The sequence below is a fragment of the Capricornis sumatraensis genome, chromosome 1, assembly GCF_032405125.1.
Source record: "Capricornis sumatraensis isolate serow.1 chromosome 1, serow.2, whole genome shotgun sequence".
NCBI classification, from domain to species: Eukaryota; Metazoa; Chordata; class Mammalia; order Artiodactyla; family Bovidae; genus Capricornis; species Capricornis sumatraensis.
The window spans coordinates 59140842-59161590 of NC_091069.1; the positions used below are offsets into that span (position 1 = coordinate 59140842).

At 39.8% G+C, this 20749-nt stretch overlaps 1 protein-coding gene across 1 annotated transcript in view; it reads right to left on the reverse strand.

Moving 5' to 3' along the window:
- EIF2AK3 (eukaryotic translation initiation factor 2 alpha kinase 3) overlaps nucleotides 1-20749 on the reverse strand; it is an 81802-nt gene that overhangs the window by 31635 nt on the left and 29418 nt on the right. The window contains exons 3-8 of the mRNA XM_068971642.1: nucleotides 8360-8554; nucleotides 6327-6460; nucleotides 3768-4002; nucleotides 2597-2759; nucleotides 1499-1639; nucleotides 529-651 (exon numbers count right to left, since the gene is read on the reverse strand). Coding sequence (XP_068827743.1) covers nucleotides 529-651; nucleotides 1499-1639; nucleotides 2597-2759; nucleotides 3768-4002; nucleotides 6327-6460; nucleotides 8360-8554 — 991 coding nt within the window. The remainder of the gene's footprint in view (nucleotides 1-528; nucleotides 652-1498; nucleotides 1640-2596; nucleotides 2760-3767; nucleotides 4003-6326; nucleotides 6461-8359; nucleotides 8555-20749) is intronic.

The window sequence follows — 20749 nt, forward strand, 5'->3', positions numbered from 1 at the left end:
CAGAGCCATTGAAGCCCTCGTGCACTAGAGCGTGGGCCCTGCAACAAGAGAAGCCAACACAATGAGATGCCCTTGCGCCCTCACGGTGGGTAGCCCCTGCTCTGCCTGACTAGAGAAAGCCCACACGCAGCAACGAAGACCCAGTGCAGCCAAAGATAAATAGAATGTTTAGAATGAATAAATATAGCAGTGTGTACATGTCAAAACAGAAAAAGACTGCACTATCTCATTTAGACCTTAGAACAATTCGATAAATAGATATATAGGATTATTACATCTTTGTTTTACAGATGAAGGAATAGAGACAGAGGTAAGTTAGGTGTGTCTAATCTAGCACGTGACAAAACCCTGCAAACAGTCTTGGGAACCTTGGCCACCATATACAACATTTGCTTCCCAAGATATTTTATTTTTTACCCTCCAACTGATTACCCTGCATTCGAATTCTATTAATTAACTTCAAATTAATAAACTAAAATAAATAGAAAAATCAGACACCATTTTCAGTTCAAATGTAATCACACTTACCATAAGGATACTGCAAGATTGAAAGTGCACCGTTGCTGTACTCTTCGTGAGAAAACTTATCATTACTAAGACATTTGTCAAATTCATCAGACCCCACCAAGACAGGAGTTCTAGAAGGAGAATCTATAAGAAAACAGTGAAATCTTAACTGTTGTGATTTTAATGAAAATGTATATGCCTCATTCATTCAAAACACAGATATTCAACCACAGTTCAGTTTAAATATGTTAGCCAAACAATGGCCCAAGGTTTTTTCCCTTGAAAAGCAGTGTTGTAGAGAAGATGAATCATTTATATAAGTCATTAAGATATGATGTGGTATATGTGATTAAAAAACATATACAAGGTAGAGAAAGACAGCTGAAGAAAATAGATGGCTTAATATTTGAATTCAATTCATTTGAGTGTCTCAAAGAATATGATGTGACAGCCAGATAATGTTTCACAAATATTCTTAATATAAATATAAACTAAATGATACCAAGGCATAGTCAGAGAATGGTTTAAAGTTTTTCTAACCTGTCTAGAGAAACATTTTATTAACACTGATTTCTACAGAAGCAGCTGTTGCTTTGATGAAATCATGTTGTAAATGATAATCAAAATTCATTAACTTCTGAAATACCTTCCCCATTTATTAGAAAGTACGAGCATCGCGCTCAGTCGTGTCCTACTCTGCGATTCCATGGACTGTAGCCCGCCAGGCTCCTCTATCCATGGGGCTCTCCAGGCAAGAACACTGGAGTGGGTAGCCATTTCCTCCTCCAGGGGACTTTCCCGACTCAGGGAGCGAACCTGTGCCTGCATTGGCAGGCGGGTTCTTTACCTGCTGAGCCATTAGGAGGCCATTAGAAAGCACAGACTATATAATGGTTGTGATCCTCGTGATACTCAAAACTAGGGCAAAGACAGTCATGATCAGGCCTCTGAACATCTTAATAACATTTGTAAAAGTTCACAGTTCACTTACGGATTAGAGGTTTCCATTTGATGGTTGGCAAAGGAATAATAGCATTTTCACTATTGACAGATTCCAAGGCCTTGGGACTCGTAGGAAACTTTTCTGAAATTCTGACTGATGACTGCAGATACAGTTGGCCTCTGTACATTCCTAAATCAACCAGAACCCTGTCGATTACATTTAGAATCAAGTGCCAATGATTTTTTTTTTCAAAAAGGTTCATTTTGATTTAATAAAATTAGACAAATTTCAGTTATTGATTCATGTGCTACACAGCTCTTTTCAAAGACTCATGCATGAAGCACTCAAATCTGACCCAAAGGTTATTCAACAAAAACAGGGCAGGAAAGTTACGTACAAGTTACAATGTTTCTCACTGAATAATCTTTGGTAAAAACTGAAAACCCCTCTGGCAGGAAAATTGAAAGAAATAATTGTACTCTTAGGACACTAATAGCTTAGATGAAGTAACCTTTTCTTTAAGAAAACCTAAACACTATCATTCACAAGATACTAACAATTCAATTAAATACTATCATATCATGTGTGTGACATGTTACTTTTTCAAATTCTTGCATTTCACTGAGATTGAGGGGTGCGTAGCACATTGATAGCACTAAAAGAATTTTATGAGTATTTGGCCACAAAATTAGTTCAAATAATTAGATTTTAGGGTTTTCAAAATATATTAAAGGCTTACAATTGCCCAGTAGCACACATGAATTTTGTTTTAATTTTTCAGATAAGCTGTATAGAAAAAACTAAACATAATCTTTAAGAGGGAGCAAGTTTATAGAGGTACAAATACAAATGTAAAAAGTTTTAGACTTTGAGGATACATCACGAAACCATGCTACATAATGGCAACATTTTTAAGCATTTTAAATAAAGGTCTCTGAGAAAAAAAATATAGTATGGTAATTAGAAGTTTCAGAACTGAAAGAATGAGAAAACACTGCAGAACAGAAATCAAGTATAAATCTTAGGGCCAGAGAATGTACTAAGGAATTAAAACTACTATACGCACAGCTGGACCAGGGAGAGACCACGTAGAAATAAAACCTGGACTCAGCATGTACTATCTCGAGATAGGAGACATCCACTCACCCAAGTAAACACTGTTTTCTGTGGCTCCCCGGGCAGCTTCTACAATATCTTCTTCATCTTCTAAAACTCCCTCACTGGGGGCGTAACTTGTATCATCAAAAAGACTGATGGGAATGACTTTGCCATCCTTAACCAACCAGGCAGATGCAATGGGAGTACAAAACTAAGCAAACAAGCAAGCAAAGAATGGAAAAGAAACGTAAATATCTTCACGCAGTATTTACATGTATCCCGACTCCTGAAATACCATTTAAAACCACAGATTTATTTAAACATTTTTTCACTTTTCCAGCTTTTTTGTTGTTGTTCAGCTTTACTGAGGTATAACTGACAAATAAAAATGTATGTACTTATGATGTTGTTTAGTTGCTAAGTCGTGTCCAACTCTTTTGTGACCCCATGGACTACAGCCTGCCAGGATTCTCTCTCCACGGAATTTCCCAGGCCAGAATACTGGTGGGGGTTGCCATCTCCTTCTCCAGGAGATCTTCCCGACCCAGGGACTGAATGCGTGTCTTCTGCATGGCAAGCGGGTCTGCACCACTGAGCTACCTGGGAAGCCACTTATGGTGTACAGCGAGACATTTTGGTACATGTGCACACTGTGAAATAATTAGCACAATCAAGCTGATACAGCCATCACTTCATAGCTACTTTGTATGTGTGTTTTAAGAACATTTAAGATCAACTCTCTTCACTTCTGTTTAATATTATGAGGATCCTCTGTGCTGTTTCCCATAACATCTAGGTCAAAGAAACGCTGCTGTAAGCTGTTCACCTCACCCACACTTGCTATCTTCTGTCTTTTTCATAATAGCCACATTCTAACAGAGGGCCTCCCTTGTGGCTCAGCTGGTAAAGAGTCCACCTGAATGCAGCAGACCTGGATTCGATCCCTGGGTTGGGAAGATCCCCTGGAGAAGGGAAAGGCTACCCACTCCAGTATTCTGGCCTGGAGAATTCCAAGGACTGTATAGTCCACGGGATCACAAAGAGTCAAACACAACTGAGCAATTTTCACATTCGAACCAATGTAAAATCACAAATTTCTTAGAGCACACAGAATAAGTTGAAAAATTGCAAAATGGCAGTCACCTCCCCTTGTCCAACATGTCTGGTCAGACTGAGAAGGCAAGAAACACATTCATAAATTCTCAGTGGTTCTAGGTACCTGGTATTCCCACTCCAGGTGTCCTCCCTTCTTATTAAACGCCACAACTTTCCAATCCGCAACGGAGACCTTAATCACTGTATCCATCATGACAGCTTCCTGCTCTTCCACGTCTGAAATAATTTTAGACTGTTCTTTGTTTCCACTGGGCTTTAAGGTGCTTTCAATAAATCCAGCTCTAGTTTCCATGTCTGGAATATACCGAAGTTCAAAGTGGCCAACACTGAAATTCCACCTTAAATTTACAAAGGCATGTTTTAGAAATTAACATTTTTAAAAAGGGAACAAATAATAAAGAACTCTTGTAGAGTGAAGAAACAAACACTAAAATTTGGGTCATGAGAAAAGGAACAATTAAACACAAATCTTCTGGAAAAGAGCACACTACTGATTTCAGCCACAAGAGGGCGCAACTTGGATCGTGACCCTTTAGAAACTGGTTCTGAGAGCTGTGATCTGACAACAGCTATGGGATAGATTTTTCTCTCAAAGATTAACAAGCGTTCACACTTCTAAATCAAGGCAATTTTCTCAAAACACATCAAAGTCACATCAAAATGCCGCTGCTTGCAGTCGGTCCTACTTCTTAATTAAAGTGTGGAAACATTTCACTCAAGTGTAGAGAAATTAACCTTTATTGGGATATCCCGATAAGCCAATGTAAAAGGCAAGATGAATACATCAAGTTTAGATTTTTATGAAAATAGAGCCCTGAAAGGCAATGTGACCCAGTATACCGAGTCTGAAGGTCATAACGCCTCAGCTCCAATCTTCGTTCTCTACTGACAGATCTGGTTAGCCTTAACCTTGTCTGAGTTTTAGTGTCCTTATCTGTAAAGTGGTAGCAGTAATGTTTCCTCTATAACTAACATATAGAAAAATCACATATCTATTGACACTATAATGGTCTTGACACAGATATAAGATGGCCCTAGAATTCTGACATCTCTTAAAAAGTAGATACTCAAGGAATATGGATCTCAGACGTCAGACTCTTCCCATTCTGATAACTCAAACTCTGTTAAGTTGCACATCTGCTCCTATGGCGGCTGAACATCCAACAAGCACTCAACATTTAGGGAAACAAAATCTCATCAGGATGAAGGAGCTCCGGCTGCCAGCAAAGCCCTCGACTTACAGTCCAGGGAATGAAGAGAGAATATGTTCTTCACTGAACTTGAGAAAAGTTTTCAGGAAACAATTATTGTGCATCAAATTAGACAAAATCTCAAAGTCTGGTTCAAAGTCTGGTTCACTTTCGAAAAGTTAAAGATGGGCTCTCAAATTCTTTTTACTGCACAGCAATTTAGAATTTAAACATTAGGTTTAAAAAAAGTCAAGCATGTAATTTATGACCACTAGCATATCTAATCCAATCATATAATTTTATCTTAGTTTTTATTTATTTGGCTGCATTGGGTCTTAGTTGCAGCAAGCAGGACCCTTTGCTGTGGTGTGCGGGCTTCTCTCTGGTTGTGGCTTGTGGGCTCAACAGTTGTGGCACATGGGCTTATTTGCCCTGTAGCGTGTGGGATCTTAGTTCCCTGATGAGGGATTGATCCCAGATCCCCCTGCATTGGAAGGCAGATTCTCAACCACTGCACCACAAGGGAAGTCCCTAATCACGTTATTTTAAATGTAAAAATTTATATTATTTGAAAAAGGAAACAAAAAAAAGTATTTGACCAAATAAATTATATTTTAACACTTTAAGAAAATAGATTAAAATATTAATTTAAAATTGAGGTGGTAGTCAGACAAACCACAAAACTATTTACCAGAGAGAACTTCAGACTCCAACAGGCCCAAGTAAAACAAAGCACATCAGCTTTGTCTGTCTGTATTCAAGGAACTTTGACCAGTGAGGTTGCTGTGAAAAGTATCATTAACCTAAAACTAAGCTAATATATGGGCTTCCCTGGTGACTCTGGTAAAGAATCTTCCTGCAATGCAGGAGACGCAGAGATTTGGCTTCAATCCCTGAGAGGGGAAGATCCCCTGGAGGAAATGGCAACTCACTCCAGTACTCTTGCCTAGGAAACCCCATGGAAAGAAACACCTGGGGGGCTACAATCCATGGGGTCGCCAAGAGTCAAACACAACTGAGCGACTAAGCAATAACAACAAAGCTAATACACAGTCATTGTACGGGACTTCTCCTGGTTACCATATCCGAAGGCACATGGTGAGAAGTTCAGCTCAAGATTTGTTAATATTAATAGTCACGAAGCCGTTTTAAATTTAGGGGCTACAGGGACTTCCCTGATGGTCCAATGGTAAAGAATCTGCCTTCCGATGCAGGGGACGTGGGTTCAACCCTTGGTGGGGGAACTAAGATCCCACATGCCATGCATCACAACTGGAGAAGCCTGCATGCTGCAACCAAGACCCAGCATAGCCTAAATAAACAGATAAATTGAGGGGCTATGTTTCTCTTTTAAAAGTAGGATGCTTTGGGGGAAACAAAACAGTTCAGAAAATCTCAACAAAGAAAAAGCCGATGAACTCAGGTCTTACTGTACTTCTAAACATCAACAGCAACATCATCTCAATACACACTTCTCATTGCCACTGCGAGGTCCAACAGCTCTCACAGTTTTCTGGGTGCGCTGCAGAAGCAAGATGTCTTCTTCTTGTTCCATTTCATCATTATCCCACTGGCGACAACCCAGAGCCGAACAGATGTACCTCACCTGAAAAGACAGGTGTAAAATTAGTAAAGAGAACACGTTCCAGGAGATCAGAGACAGTAAAAGACTCTCGATAATTTATAAAAAGTAAAAGGATATTGAGAAAAAGAATAAAAAGCACCCAAGGATTAAGAAGCAACAGCTATACTGTTTAGCACAGGGACCTCTACTCGATACTCCGTAATGGCCTTCCCTGGTGGCTCAGCAGTAAAGAATCCGCCTGCCAAAGCAGGAGACATGGGTTCAATGGAGAAGGAAATGGCAACCCACTCTAGCATTCTTGCCTGGAAAATCCCATGAACAGAGGTGCCTGGAAAGCTACAGTCCAAGGGGTGGCAAAGAGCTGGACACGACTTAGCAGCTGAACAACGATGACAGCGGCCTATATGGAAAAGAATCTTAAAAAGAGTGGATGTATGTATAACTGATTCACCTTGCTGTATACCTGACACTAACATAACACTGTAAATCAACTATACTCCAATAAAATTTTTTAAAATAAATTTAAAAAAACTGGAAGAAAAAAAAGCAGCAATAACTAGATTACCACCAGTTCCTAAAATGAACCATTCAGAACCATAGAAGTGCCAGTGAATATTCACTTCAGGGAGCGAGTTTCAGGATTTAGACAATTTCAGTCTTACTGTGAGCATTTCCATGAAGAAATGGAGAGCTAGTTGTGATCTCTTAGTAATAATATCATGAATAAAATCCAAGGTGAGCTAAAGGAAAAAAAAAAAGAAAAACCACCTCGGAGTTTCCATACAACAGAAGCATTTAGCTCTAAAAAATTAAAACCTTCTCTAACAGTTGTTAGCATTTTCAAGTACCTCCCTTCAAATCCTCATTCAAAGGAAAGGGGAAATTCTTTGGATGGTGTGACCAAAATCCTCACAGAAAGAAGCATACCTGCTAGGATACCAGAATTTTGGAGCAGCACATCAAATCACAAAACTAGCTGCCCAGGTTCAGTCCCACTGTTTCACAGATGAGAGCACTGAAGGAGAGAGGACCGTAAGGGCTCCTCAGTACAATACAGAGGCAGGGGGCTGGAGAAGGCAAAAAAGCTTGGGAGAACAAGAAGGGCCTGTGGGCCGAACACTCAGACAAGGGATCATCAAGTTTGAAAGACTCAAGGATCAAAGACCTTTTTTCTATTCTTCCTTGTTTTCAAGTCTATATACAAATATTCAAGTATTGATGTGTTAAGGGGTTAGAAAGAGATTTTTACCTTTCTAAAAAGGCATATTTTTAGTTATTCCCAGCAATGGATTTATAAGACCCAATCTTAAGAGTCAGATTATTTCCTAAGAGCTAATAATGGAGAAAGCATAGGTCATTAACAGCATGACATTTTCATCAGACAGATTTAAATCAAATCTGACCTTGGAAGTTTCTGAACCTTTAAAACCCTCAATTTTCTCATTTTAAAATGAGCACGAACTTGCCTCTTAGATTCTCTCATGACAGGCTCAAACTAGAGAAATAAATAAGTAGTAGCAATTATTCTTATCATCAAGATTATTATTAATCCTTGGAGCATTCCTCATCTATCCAAATAAAAATTTTTTAATGTAACCATTAGAAATATTGTGATGATTTCAAATGATGCATGAAAAATGCACCCGACACGCAGCAGACCACGGTTACTCATTCTCTTCCTTCTGCTATTCCTGGCTCTGCTGTGTGACTCTGTTGTTTATTCTGTTATTTTGGATAAATTCAGTTTCTCTTAATAGTATGTCCCCCTTTTTACTCCACAGTTCTTTTATCAAAAGAAATGATATCCTTGGGGGAAAATTATAGCAGACCTCAACCAGTAATAGTACAGTTTAAGAAATTATTTCTTCTAGTCTTATTTAGTCTGACTTCTCCCCAAACAAGCTGAACATTTTTACTCACCTTTCCACTATATGCACTGAGTCCATATGTAGTGAGAGACTTTCCTCCAACCAAGACAACATCATCTCCAAATTTATAAGACGATTCAAGAAGTGATTCAACTGTAAACGGAACTGTTTCCATGCTCTCACGATCCCGGTCCCACTGGAAGAGGTCTCCATCCAGGGAAGGAATGATCATCTTGTTCCCAAATACCTAAAATAAAAGCTAACTTTTAAAAGGATTCTATGAAAGAATAAGGAAGATGTGCTACATATATACAATGGAATATTACTCAATCATAAAAAAGAGCAGAACAATGCCACTTGCAGCAATGTGGATGGACCTAGGGATTATCACGCTAAATGAAGTAAACCAGACAAACACTAATATCATACAATATCACTTACATGTGGAATCTAAAACACAACACAAATGAACCTAACTACACAAAAGAAGCAGACTCACAACCGACACTGAGAATATACCTGCGGTTGCCAAGGGAAGGAGGGGTGGGGGAGAGATGGACTGGAAGGTTAGAACTAGCAGATGTGAACTATAGTACACACAGAATGAATAGACCAGCCACAAGGTCCCACTGAATAGCGTAGGGAGTTATATTCAATATCCTGTGATAAATCTTAATAGGAAAAGAATATGAGAAAGAATATATATATGTATATATAACTGAATCACTCTGCTGTACATAGAAATTAACCCAACATTGTAAATCAACTATGTCAATAGAACAAATAATAAAAATAAAATAAATAAAATAAAGGATAAAATAAATATAATTAATAGTTAAATAATTGACTAATAAATAAATACCAAGTTAATTAATAATTAAATAATAAATAACTTTGAAAATAAATAAAAGGATCAGCAGGAGCTAAGAGCCGTGGTCTCATGCCTGATGCACTCTGGCCTCCGGAGCAGCATACGAAGGTGCACAGCTTATCAACCGAAAGCAATTTAAAAGAACCACCCGTCTCTCCTGGGGCCCACAGGTACACTCCAGTATGGTGTTCCTCAAAGTCTGTTCACCAGGAGCCAAGAGTGTTCCGGAACAAGACCAAATGAGAGTTCTGCGACTAAGTGAGTTCCAGCAGAGGTTACTGCGGGAGTTCTTATGGTGATTACTATGCTAATGGATAATGTGATTTTCTAGTAAAGGGACAGTTTATGCAGCACTTTCCAGGCCTATTTTATCCAAGCCAGTTACCATCAATGATTCAGGTCTAAGGAACACAGTTCGATTAAGCAGCATCCCACTCTTTCTTTCATTAAATTTCTCAGATCTGCTATGAGCAAGAAGCCTGGTAACCAAGCTGAATGATTTCATGTTCTTAGCTGTCCTTCCTTCTTGTAACAACGTTTATGGAGGGCCTATTGCATGTCATAGGAAATACTGCCGAGGTCTCATGCCTGATGTACTTTGGCCTCCGGAGCAGCATACGAAGTCGCACAGCTTATCAACCAAAAGCAATTTAAAAGAACCACCTGTCTCTCCTGAGGCCCACAGGTACACTCCAGTATGGTTTTCATAGGAAACAGAATAGAAAAGACTAGAGAGCTCTTCAAGAAAGTTAGAGATACCAAGGGAACATTTCATGCTAAGATGGGCTCAATAAAGTTCAGAAATGGTAGGGACCTAACAGAAGCAGAAGATATTAAGAAGACGTGGCAAGAATATACAGAAAACTATATAAAAATGATCTTCACGACTCAGATAATCAAGATGATGTGATCACTCACCTAGAGCCAGACATCCTGGAATGTGAAGTCAAATAGGCCTTAGGAAGAACCGCTACGAACAAAGCTAGTGGAAGTGATGGAATTCCAGTTGAGCTCTTTCAAATCCTAAAAGACGATGCTGTGAAAGTGCTGCACTCAATATGTCAGTAAATTTGGAAAACTCAGCAGTGGCCACAGGACGGGAAAAGGTCAGTTTTCATTCCAATCCTAAAGAAAGGCAATGCCAAAGAATGCTCAAACTGCAGCACAATTGCACTCATCTCACATGCTAGCAAAGTAATGCTCAAAATTCTCCAAGCCAGGCTTCAGCAATATGTGAACCGTGAACTTCCAGATGTTAAAGCTGGTTTTAGAAAAGGCAGAGGAATCAGAGATCAAATTGCCAACATCTGCTGGATCATGGAAAATCTATTTCTACTTTACTGACTACGCCAAAGCCTTTGAGTGTTTGGATCACAATAAACTGTGGAAAATTCTGAAAGAGATGGGAATACCAGACCACCTGACCTGCCTCTTGAGAAATCTGTATGCAGGTCAGGAAGCAACAGTTAGAACTGGACATGGAACAACAGACTGGTTCCAAATAGGAAAAGGAGTTCGTCAAGGCTGTATATTGTCACCCTGCTTATTTAACTTCGATGCAGAGTACATCATGAGAAACTCTGGGCTGGAAGAAGCACAAGCTGGAATTAAGATTGGTGGGAAAAATATCAATAACCTCAGATATGCAGATGATACCACCCTTATGGCAGAAAGTGAAGAACTAAAGAGCCTCTTGATGAAAGTGAAAGAGGAGAGTGAAAAAGTTGGCTTCAAGCTCAACATTCAGAAAACGAAGATCATGGCATCTGGTCCCATCACTTCATGGCAAATAGATGGGGAAACAGTGGAAACAGTGGCTGACTGTTTTTGGGGGCTCTAAATATCACTGCAGATGGTGATTGCAGACATGAAATTAAAAGACGCTTACTCCTTGGAAGGAAAGTTATGACCAACCTAGACAGCATATTAAAAAGCAGAGACATTACTTTGTCAACAAAGGTCTGTCTAATCAAGGCTATGGTTTTTCCAGTAGTCATGTATGGATGTGAGAGTTGGACTATAAAGAAAGCTGAGCCCCGAAGAATTGATGCTTTTGAACTGTGGTGTTGGAGAAGACTCTTGAGAGTCCCTTGGACTGCAAGGAGATCCAACCAGTCCATCCTAAAGGAGATCAGTCCTGGGTGTTCATTGGAAGGACTGATGTTGAAGCTGAAATTCCAATATTTTGGCCACCTGATGCGAAGAGCTGACTCATTTGAAGACCCTGATGTTGGGAAAGATTGAGGGCAGGAGAAGAAGGGGACGACAGAGGATGAGATGGTTAGATGGCATCACGATTCAATGGACATGAGTTTGGATAAACTCAGGGAGTTGGTGATGGACAGGGAGGCCTGGTATGCTGCAGTTCATGGGGTCGCAAAGAGTCGGACACGACTGAACAACTGAACTGAACTGAACTGATTACACGTCAGGGACTATTCAGTTGCTGAGGATACACAAGTAAGCAAAACAAATAAAAAGAAAACAAAAACACCTGCCAATGTGGATCTCAAACTCTGGACTGGGGAGTTAAATAACATAATATACAATTACAGACTATGATAGGGGATAAATGCCATAAGGAAAAAAAATAGAACAAGATAAAGGAGGAAGGGAAAGTATATGCATAGGTGGGGAAGGGACTGTCATTAATGGTTAAGCTCAGGGCAGGCTCCCATAGAGAAAGTAACATTTGAGCAAACTCTAAACACAAGCGCTAACTCTGCTGATATGGGGGAACAGCCCTTGCAAAGGTCTTAAGCAGGAAGTACACGGTGACAGCGGAGGGGAACAGGCTGCAGAGGCAAGGATGGAGAGCAAGCGGAAAGCCCGAGACGGTGGTGGTGATGGACAGTGGAGGTGATGCTGGTGGTTAGATTAGGGATGCGATTGGAAGGTAAAGCCAGTAGGATTTCATGGTGGATTCCCTGCACACATGAGCAAAAGAAAAGAGCCCAGGATGACTCTAAAGGTTTTGGCCAAGAACACGGTGTTTCTGGAGAAAAGAGTTAAATTAGTGCATGCATTTGTGACACTGGCCTTTCAGCATTAACAAATAGACACAACTCAGGAATTCCCTGGCAGTTCAGTGATTAGGACTTGGCGCTGTCACTGCTGGGGTCCGAGTTCAATTCCTGGTCAAGGAACTAAGATCCTGCAAGCCATGTGGTGGAAAAAAAAAGAAAGAAAGGACACAGCTTGACTTATTTCAGCTAATGCCACTATTTCCTGACTGTGAAGGCTCAAACTTTGGAAAAGGGGATATGAAAGAAGTATGAGTTTAAAAACGAAAAGCCTCCAAACAAATGTCGATATAAACTTAAAAAAAATTTTTTTTTCTCTATGGACTTCTTTGTTCCTTAAGCAGCACAATCTTTTCTTTAAAGAGATACTTACAGGGATATTTTAAAGAGATGCTTTTCTGTCACAAAGAGTTTTAAGTTGTTGTTCAGTTAATATATTCTTTCCCCCACTCCCTACCCCCAGGTTTGTCCCACACTCCTGGAGTTCTAGAAAACAGGTTGAAAAACACGACTCTAATCCACTTCTTTCCTTCATTTCATAGTTCAAATCCTTATATCTCTGGCTTGAACTATTATAATAATCTCTTCACAGGTCTTAGCTGAGTATTTCCTCAACCTAACCTCTGTGTATCTTCTAGATTAATCTCTAAGTCAGAGTTAAGCTTGTTATGACACTATTCAAAAATCCTCAATAGCTCTCCATTATCTTCTTACTAAAGACCCCAAATCCTAAGTCCAACATTCAAAGTCCTCTAAACACAACCTCATACAACCTTCTCCTCCTTGTCTTTCACCTTTCCCCATGTGGGTGGAAATCAGGCATCATCACTTAAGCAGGATATTTAATGTTATTACTGTTAGTGTTCACTTATGTCATTGTCAATGTCATTCATTCTCCCTGGACACCCTCCAGTACCAACTCTGCCCACTGGCATCCCATTTGGCCTTCAGGCTAGCATCACTTATGCTTTTCCTTTGAAATCCAAGAAAATTTTAGCAGTGGAAGTTTACTGACAGAAGTCTTACCGCTATGCTTTTTGCTGTAACTATACTGAGACAATATTACAGTCTTAAAAAGTGTTCATTGTACTGTTAAATATTAAATATGTTAATGTGTACACATTTATGCTTATACAGTGGCTGTAAAATTAATGCACTCAAACCTAGTGGCCAGATTTTATCAAATTCCATTCCCTCCGCAAAAGAAGAAAGGCCTCTGAGAGACATGGCTGACTCTTGGGCTGGGGCAAGGCAGGTAGAAGGTGAACCTTTAATATCTTATTGGTCTGAAAAGTAAGAATATATACAAAAAAAAAGATGGAAACATGTCACTGCCCACATCTGGAACTGAAGCACCAGAATGATTAACTACTGAATTATAAAGCATTGAAAAAAAACAAGGAATTTATGAGTTCATATTGTTAATAAAAAGATAAAATAAACAACATATGGGAGAGAAGGGAATGCTTTCACTGCAATAAAATGCCAAGAGTTTATTGATATATTTGAAGAGAGGACTGCAGTTGGAAAAATTAGCATCTTGCAGTCATCACAGTTAAGACTATGTCAGGCAAAAATCAGCCATGGTGTTAAATCTAGGGGGAAATTTTGATGAGGAGCAGGATATCTGCATGGTCCTAGAGTATCTTCCTGTGCTTCCCTAGTGGCTCAGTGGTGAGGAATCCAACTGCCAATACAGGAGACACAAGTTCAATGCCTGGGTGGGGAAGATCCCCTGGAGGAAAAAATGGCAACCCAGTTCAATATTCTTCCCTAGAGAATTTCATGGACAGATGAGCCTGGCAGGCTTTAGTGTCCATAGAGTCGCAAAAGAATTGGACATGACTTAGCAACTAAACAACAACAAAGTATCTTCCCAACTGCTTATTAGTTACAATAGATTAAAAACAACAACAACAACAACAACAAAAAAAAAAACCCAGAAAAGTCATTATATAGTGGAGAATTTAGACAATACCTTGACTGGATGATCAAATGAGTTTGATGGACAGGAAACCCTAAGAGAAGGTTACCCATACAGCATTCTGAACCAAGAATGCACAGCCTGGATCTAATCAGGAAACATCAGACAAGCACAAAAGGAGAAAAATTCTATTTTATTTTTAAGTAAAAAGCCAGAGAGACAACATTTTTCAAAAATGTCAATGTCATAAAAGATAGAGTCTGTGGGGAAAAAAATCCAGATTAAAAGAAGCTACTGGGACAAGTAACTGTACTGCCTGACCCTAGACTAGACGCTACACTGGGAATGAAAGACACCATAAAAGACATTAAGTCAACTGATAAAACTGGAATAGATGATAGATAAAGAGTTGATGACTGTACTGTGATTATGTAAGAGAGTATCTCTATTAAGAAATGCACACTGAAGCATTTAGGAGTAAAGAGCTATAACAGATATTTCATTTATCTTCAGATATTTCAGGAAAAAAAGAGTACATATGGGGGTTTGGGAGAGGAGAGATTACACATACAACTTAAATGATAGAGCAAGTAAGTTTTGAGCAGATTAATCTGGGAATACAAGGGTTGGTTCTCTTTTTTTTTTTGGTACTACTTTTCATACCAAAAAGTGTGCAACTTCTTGTACCGTGAAATTACTTCCAAATAAGAGATTAAAGAGAAAAGATACTCAGCTTTGCAGCTGTAATTAAACTCAGAAGGCTATACCATGAAATTGAAGGTTCATCATAATTCTCACTATCTAAAGATCTCCAACTATTTCTCTTTATTTAAAAAAAAAAATCTAAATTTGGGGGGACTTCCCTGGTGGCCCAGTGGTTAGGACTCTTCACCTCCACTGCCAGGGGCCTGGGTTCAATCCCTGGTCGGGAACTAAGATCCCACAAGCGATGTAGCATGGTCAAAAGTAAACAAATATGTAAATAAAAATAAACATTTGATTTTTAATGAGCTCTCAAATGACATTGGCATGTATACATATGTATACCACCACATACTATCTTAGAATTTTAACATTACTATTTTATTCTTTGCTTTCTTCTATTTATTGATAACAACAGATAAAAAGTTCTAATTTCAAAAATCAAAGTTTTTCATCTTTTGAAGAATGTTCAACTCAAAGTTGTCATTAAGAACAGATTTAGGTCATGGTGAAGCTACCGCCAAAGAATTGATGCTTTTGAACTGTGGTGTCGGAGAAGTCCCTTGGACTGCAAGGAGATCCAACCAGCCCGTTCTAACAGAGATCAGCCCTGGGTGTTCTTTGGAAGGACTGATGCTAAAGCTGAAACTCCAATACTTTGGCCATCTCATGCGAAGAGCTGACTCATTGGAAAAGACCCTGATGCTGGGAGGGATTGCAGGCAGGAGGAGAAGGGGACGACAGAGGATGAGATGGCTGGATGGCATCACCGACTCGATGGACATGAGTCTGAGTGAACTGCAGGAGTTGGTGATGGACAGGGAGGCCTGGCGTGCTGCGATTCATGGGGTCGCAAAGAGTCAGACACAACTGAGCAACTGAACTGCACTGAACTGAAGCTACCATAGTATTTAGCCAAAGTAATCTCCCCTTTTAAGTTACACATTAGTCAGGAAATCAAGAGTTTATTGTTCTCTACCTTCCACATTATATTCTCTCTTCTATTTACTAGAACAATAAATTCAAACTATGGTATAAAAATGATAATAAGGGACATCCCTGGTGGGCCAATGGCTATGCTAAGACTCCTCACTCCCAGTGCATGGGGTTTGAGTTCAATTTCTGGTCTGGGAACTAGATCCCACATGTTGCAACTAAAGATCAAAGATCCTACATGCCACAACTAAGACTTGATGCAGTGAAATATATATATTTTTTAAAAATGAAAATAAAGATAATAAAAACTTCAATAAAATGATAAAATTTAAAAACAGGTATTGTCTGGTAATGTCAACAGCAAGCACTGGCTGAGGACAAATAGGCAGAGCAGGTGTGTATCACTACAAGAAAGAGGAAGAGAGGTTGGTGGGTCTGCAGGAAACAAATAACATTTATTTTTACTTGTTTCCTCTTCCATTAAACAACTTCTCTTTATCTAAACAAGCAGGTCCTTAGGGAATACAAACATTTCGAAGTGCAACCACCCCCAAACACTCCCCCTGCCCCCCCTCCACACACACAAAAGAACAAACAAAAACCTCCATCAGATGAACAGGAGCTGCTTCCAAATGTAAAAGAAAGTTAACTTATCTGCAATTAAAAACACCGTTTAAACAACCAAGAAGACGTCATGTGACTGACCATATGGAGACAAACTGCCTTGTTTTATCTACTTTTTTTTTTTTGGCCTTATTTTAAAAGAGGACAAAACCCAAAACAAAAAAACATTATGATTCAAGCCTTGATCATGTCATATTTCTGGATGATGATTTTCAAGTTTACTTTCAAATAGCTGCTCTTCACTAATTGGCTGCTTATGAGTCACACTCACGGCTACTAACCTCTGCACCAATCTTTGCGAAGTCTTTGAGGCTGCAGCTGTGAAAGCAGATGGCGCTTTTTCCTTGAGAGCCACAAGAAGCAGTTGGGGCCTGCAGTTCAGGTAGAGAGATGACCTCACCTCTCAGAAAAGCATTACCTCACCCTCCCAGCATAGGAATGAGTCACCCGGAGAGTCAGCTGCAAATCTCTTGGTATAAAAAAAATGTAGGTTATGGTGATGCATTTTCACATTCCACCAGTTTGTCTCTGGAAGGAGCCATTTGTTCTGATTCGCTGCTCTGCATCTCAAACTAATTATGTGCCTAGCTTCCCACTTCAGTCATTTTCAAAAACACACATGCTTATTATTTGGGGGTGGTGGCGGGGTTTCCCTCTATTTGTTTCTTCCTGTGAATAATTTTAAAATAAAAGGTTTGTCAAATCGGCAGGCAAACTCAGTATCAAAGATCCAACCCTGGTCTTTAACCACCAAGTCACAAAGCAGCTTAGTAAAAGTAATTCAATTACCATTTCTGATCAAAACTTGAATGGCATAATGCATACCAGTGGCACCTGGAATCAAGGACTGCTATTTGAAATCAGAATGTGAGGATAAGAACTCTGTCTTCAACTGAGAAAATAAAGGAACTGACTAAAAACAAAAATTCTTATTTGAAAAAAACATATTTTCATTTGGTTCTTCCTTCTTTTTCTATGAGATCACCTCCCCACCCACCCAGCCCCAACCTCCGCCATCAACACATACACTTTGGGTGGGTATATTCAACTTTAACTTAAAATGAAAGTTTTGAAACATCAAATGTAAAGAGATGACTATAATAAAACCCCATGTGTCTATGACCCAGTTTCAACAATCATCAACATTTCGCTACTCTCCACTCATCTGTTACATCTATTTGTTAGGGCAGTATTTTAAAGTCAGTCACAGGCATCATGTCATTTCACCTACACATACTTCAGTATTTGCTGCTGAGAAATAACTACCATGCCAAATGTTACATCTAACAGAATTAAGAGGAATTCCTTAAAAATCATCTAACATTCAAATTTCCCTGACTGTTGCGAAAACATACTATATAATTGGGGCTTCCTTGGTGGTGCTAGTGGTAAAGAACCCACCTGCCAAGGCAGGAGATGTGAGAGACGTGGGTTTGATCCTTAGGTCAGAAAAATCCCCTGGAGGAGGGCATGCCAACACACTCCAGTATTTCTACCTGGGAAATCCCATGGACAGAGGAGCCTGGTAGGCTATAATCTATGGAGTCTCAGAGTCAGACATGACTGAAGTAACTTAGCACTCAGAACTATATAATTCATTTGCTCCAACAGGAATATAAAGTCCACATATCACATTTGATTCTTTTAGTCCCCATCAGGGCGCCTTTTACTCCATTTTTCTTGCTTTGATTTACTTGAGAAACCAGATTATTCATCCTACAGAATGTCCCTCAGTGTGGATTTTGCAAGTGACTTGTTACTTTATTCCCAGTGTTTCTTTCCTTTCTTTCTTTTTTTCCCCCCTTTATCTTTTCTTTTTAAAATTTATTTGGCTATGACAGGTTCTTAGTTGCAGCGTGTGGGATCTAGTTCCCTGACCAGGGATCAAACCTGGGCCCCCTACATTGGGAGCATGGAGTCTTAGCCACTGGTACACCAGGGAAGTCCTTATTCCCTGTATTTCTTTAAAAGGTGTAATAAAAACTGGAGCTTTGATCTGATGCAGCCTTGATGTTTTGGGACAAGACTACCTCACAGGCTGTGCTGTATACTTCCTATTATATTAACAATAGAGGTCAGACATTCTCATTCACTTCTGTATCGCCTATGGCTGCTTTTGCACTACAAGTATAAAGACCACATAGCTCACAAAGCCCAAGACATTTACTATCTAGCACTTTATAGAAAAAGTTTGCCAACCCCTGAGTTATGCCATATTGTTACTATTAATCAGTGGATTCAGTGGAGTCAGTCTGGTCCCTCCATTTTACAGAGTCCCATCAACTTTTCACCATTTTAGTATCAACTGAGGATCTACTACTTCAATAAAATGATCAGAGAATGACTTCCAATCCTATCATTCTTTCTTCATTTCTTAGCTAGAATTTTCCTAAAAAAAAAAAAGAACTCCCCTTGTTTGGCTTTAGATGCTGGATTTGCCTCTAGTTCCCTGATCAGTGATGAAATCTGGGCCTCCTGAATCAGGAGCTTGGGGTCTTAACCACTGGACCACAGGAAAGTCCCCTCCACAGCTATGTAAAAAGGTATGTCTACAATAAATGCTGGAGAGGGTGTGGAGAAAAGGGAACCCTCTTACAATGTTGGTGGGAATGCAAACTGGTATAGCCACTGTGAAGAACAGTATGGAGATTCCTTTAAAAACTGGGAAGAGAACTGCCATAATACCCAGCAATCCCACTGCTGGGCATACACCCTAAGGAAACCAGAAATGAAAGAGATATATATACCCCAATGTTCACTGAAGCACTGTTTACAATACCTAGGACATGGAAGCGGAGAAGGCAATGGCACCCGACTCCAGTACTCTTGCCTGGAAAATCTCATGGACGGAGGAGCCCGGTAGGGTGCAGTCCATGGGGTCGCTAAGAGTCAGACACAACTGACCAACTTCACTTTCACTTTTCACTTTTCTGCAGTGGAGAAGGAAATGGCAACCCACTCCAGTGTTCTTGCCTGGAGAATCCGAGGGACAGAGGAGCCTGGTAGGAGGCCGTCAATGGGGTTGCACAGAGTCGGACACGACTGAAGCGACTTAGCAGCAGCAGCAGCAGCAGCAGCAGGACATGGAAGCAACCATCAGCAGACAAATGGATAAGAAGTTGTGGTACATAATACACAATGGAATATTACTCAGCTATAAGAAGGAACACATTTGAGTTAGTTCTAATGAGGTGGATGAACCTGGAGCCTATTATATACAGTGAAGTAAGTCAGAAAGAGAAACACAAATATTGCATATTAACACATATATATGAAATTTAGAAAGATGGTAACAATAATCCTATATGCAGGGCAGCAAAAGAGACACAGATGTAAAGAAGAGACTTTTGGACTCTGTGGGAGAAGGCGAGGGTGGAATGATCTGAGAGACTAGAACTGAAACATGTATATTACCATAGGTAAAATAGATGACCGGTGCAAGTTTGATGCATGAAGCTGCTGCTGCTGCTGCTAAGTCGCTTCAGTCGTGTCCGACTCTGTGAGACCCCATAGACGGCAGCCCATCAGGCTTCCCCGTCCCTGGGATTCTCCAGACAAGAACACTGGAGTGGGTTGCCATTTCCTTCTCCAATGCATGAAAGTGAAGAGTCAAAGTGAAATCGCTCAGTCGTGTCTGACTCTTAGCGACCCCATGGACTGCAGCCTACCAGGCTCCCCCACCCATGGGATTTTCCAGGCAAGAGTACTGGAGTGGGGGATGCATGAAGCAGGGTACCCAAAATCACTGCCCTGAGACAACCCAGAGGGATGGGGGGAGGGTGGGGGGAGGGGGTTCGGGATGGGGGGAAACGTGCACCCATGGCTGATTCATGTCGACGTATGACAAAAACCACCATAATATTGTAAAGTAATTATTCTCCAATTAAAATTAATTAATTTTTAAAAAGGTATATCTCTTGGTCCCCAAACTACTGATGAATGTTTCTACCATTTTGAGGATCCTGCTTTTCCCATTCCTTCTTCTGTTCCCCCAATTCTTCCACAGTCAAAACAGAAAGGGTTTTGGTGGTGGTTTTTTTTTTTTTAAACATTTTCTTCTACTTGAAGACTTTCAATCAGACTTTGATGAATCAAAGGGTTCTCTTAGTGAGGCATCTGCATTCTAAGTATATTTGTAAATACTTTTAAAGAATTCACACCAACCAAGAGGTGGGGAAATCTACAAGAGAGCAAGAAAATCTTAAAATCCTACTAAAGCTAATCTATCCTTGAAACCCTTTTCTCTCTGATTCATCACTCGCTACTTGAATTTTCATATGTTAGGGATTCTACTCAGCCATAAAATGGAACAAAACTGGGTCATTTATAGAGACATGGATAGACCCAGAAACTGTCAGAGAG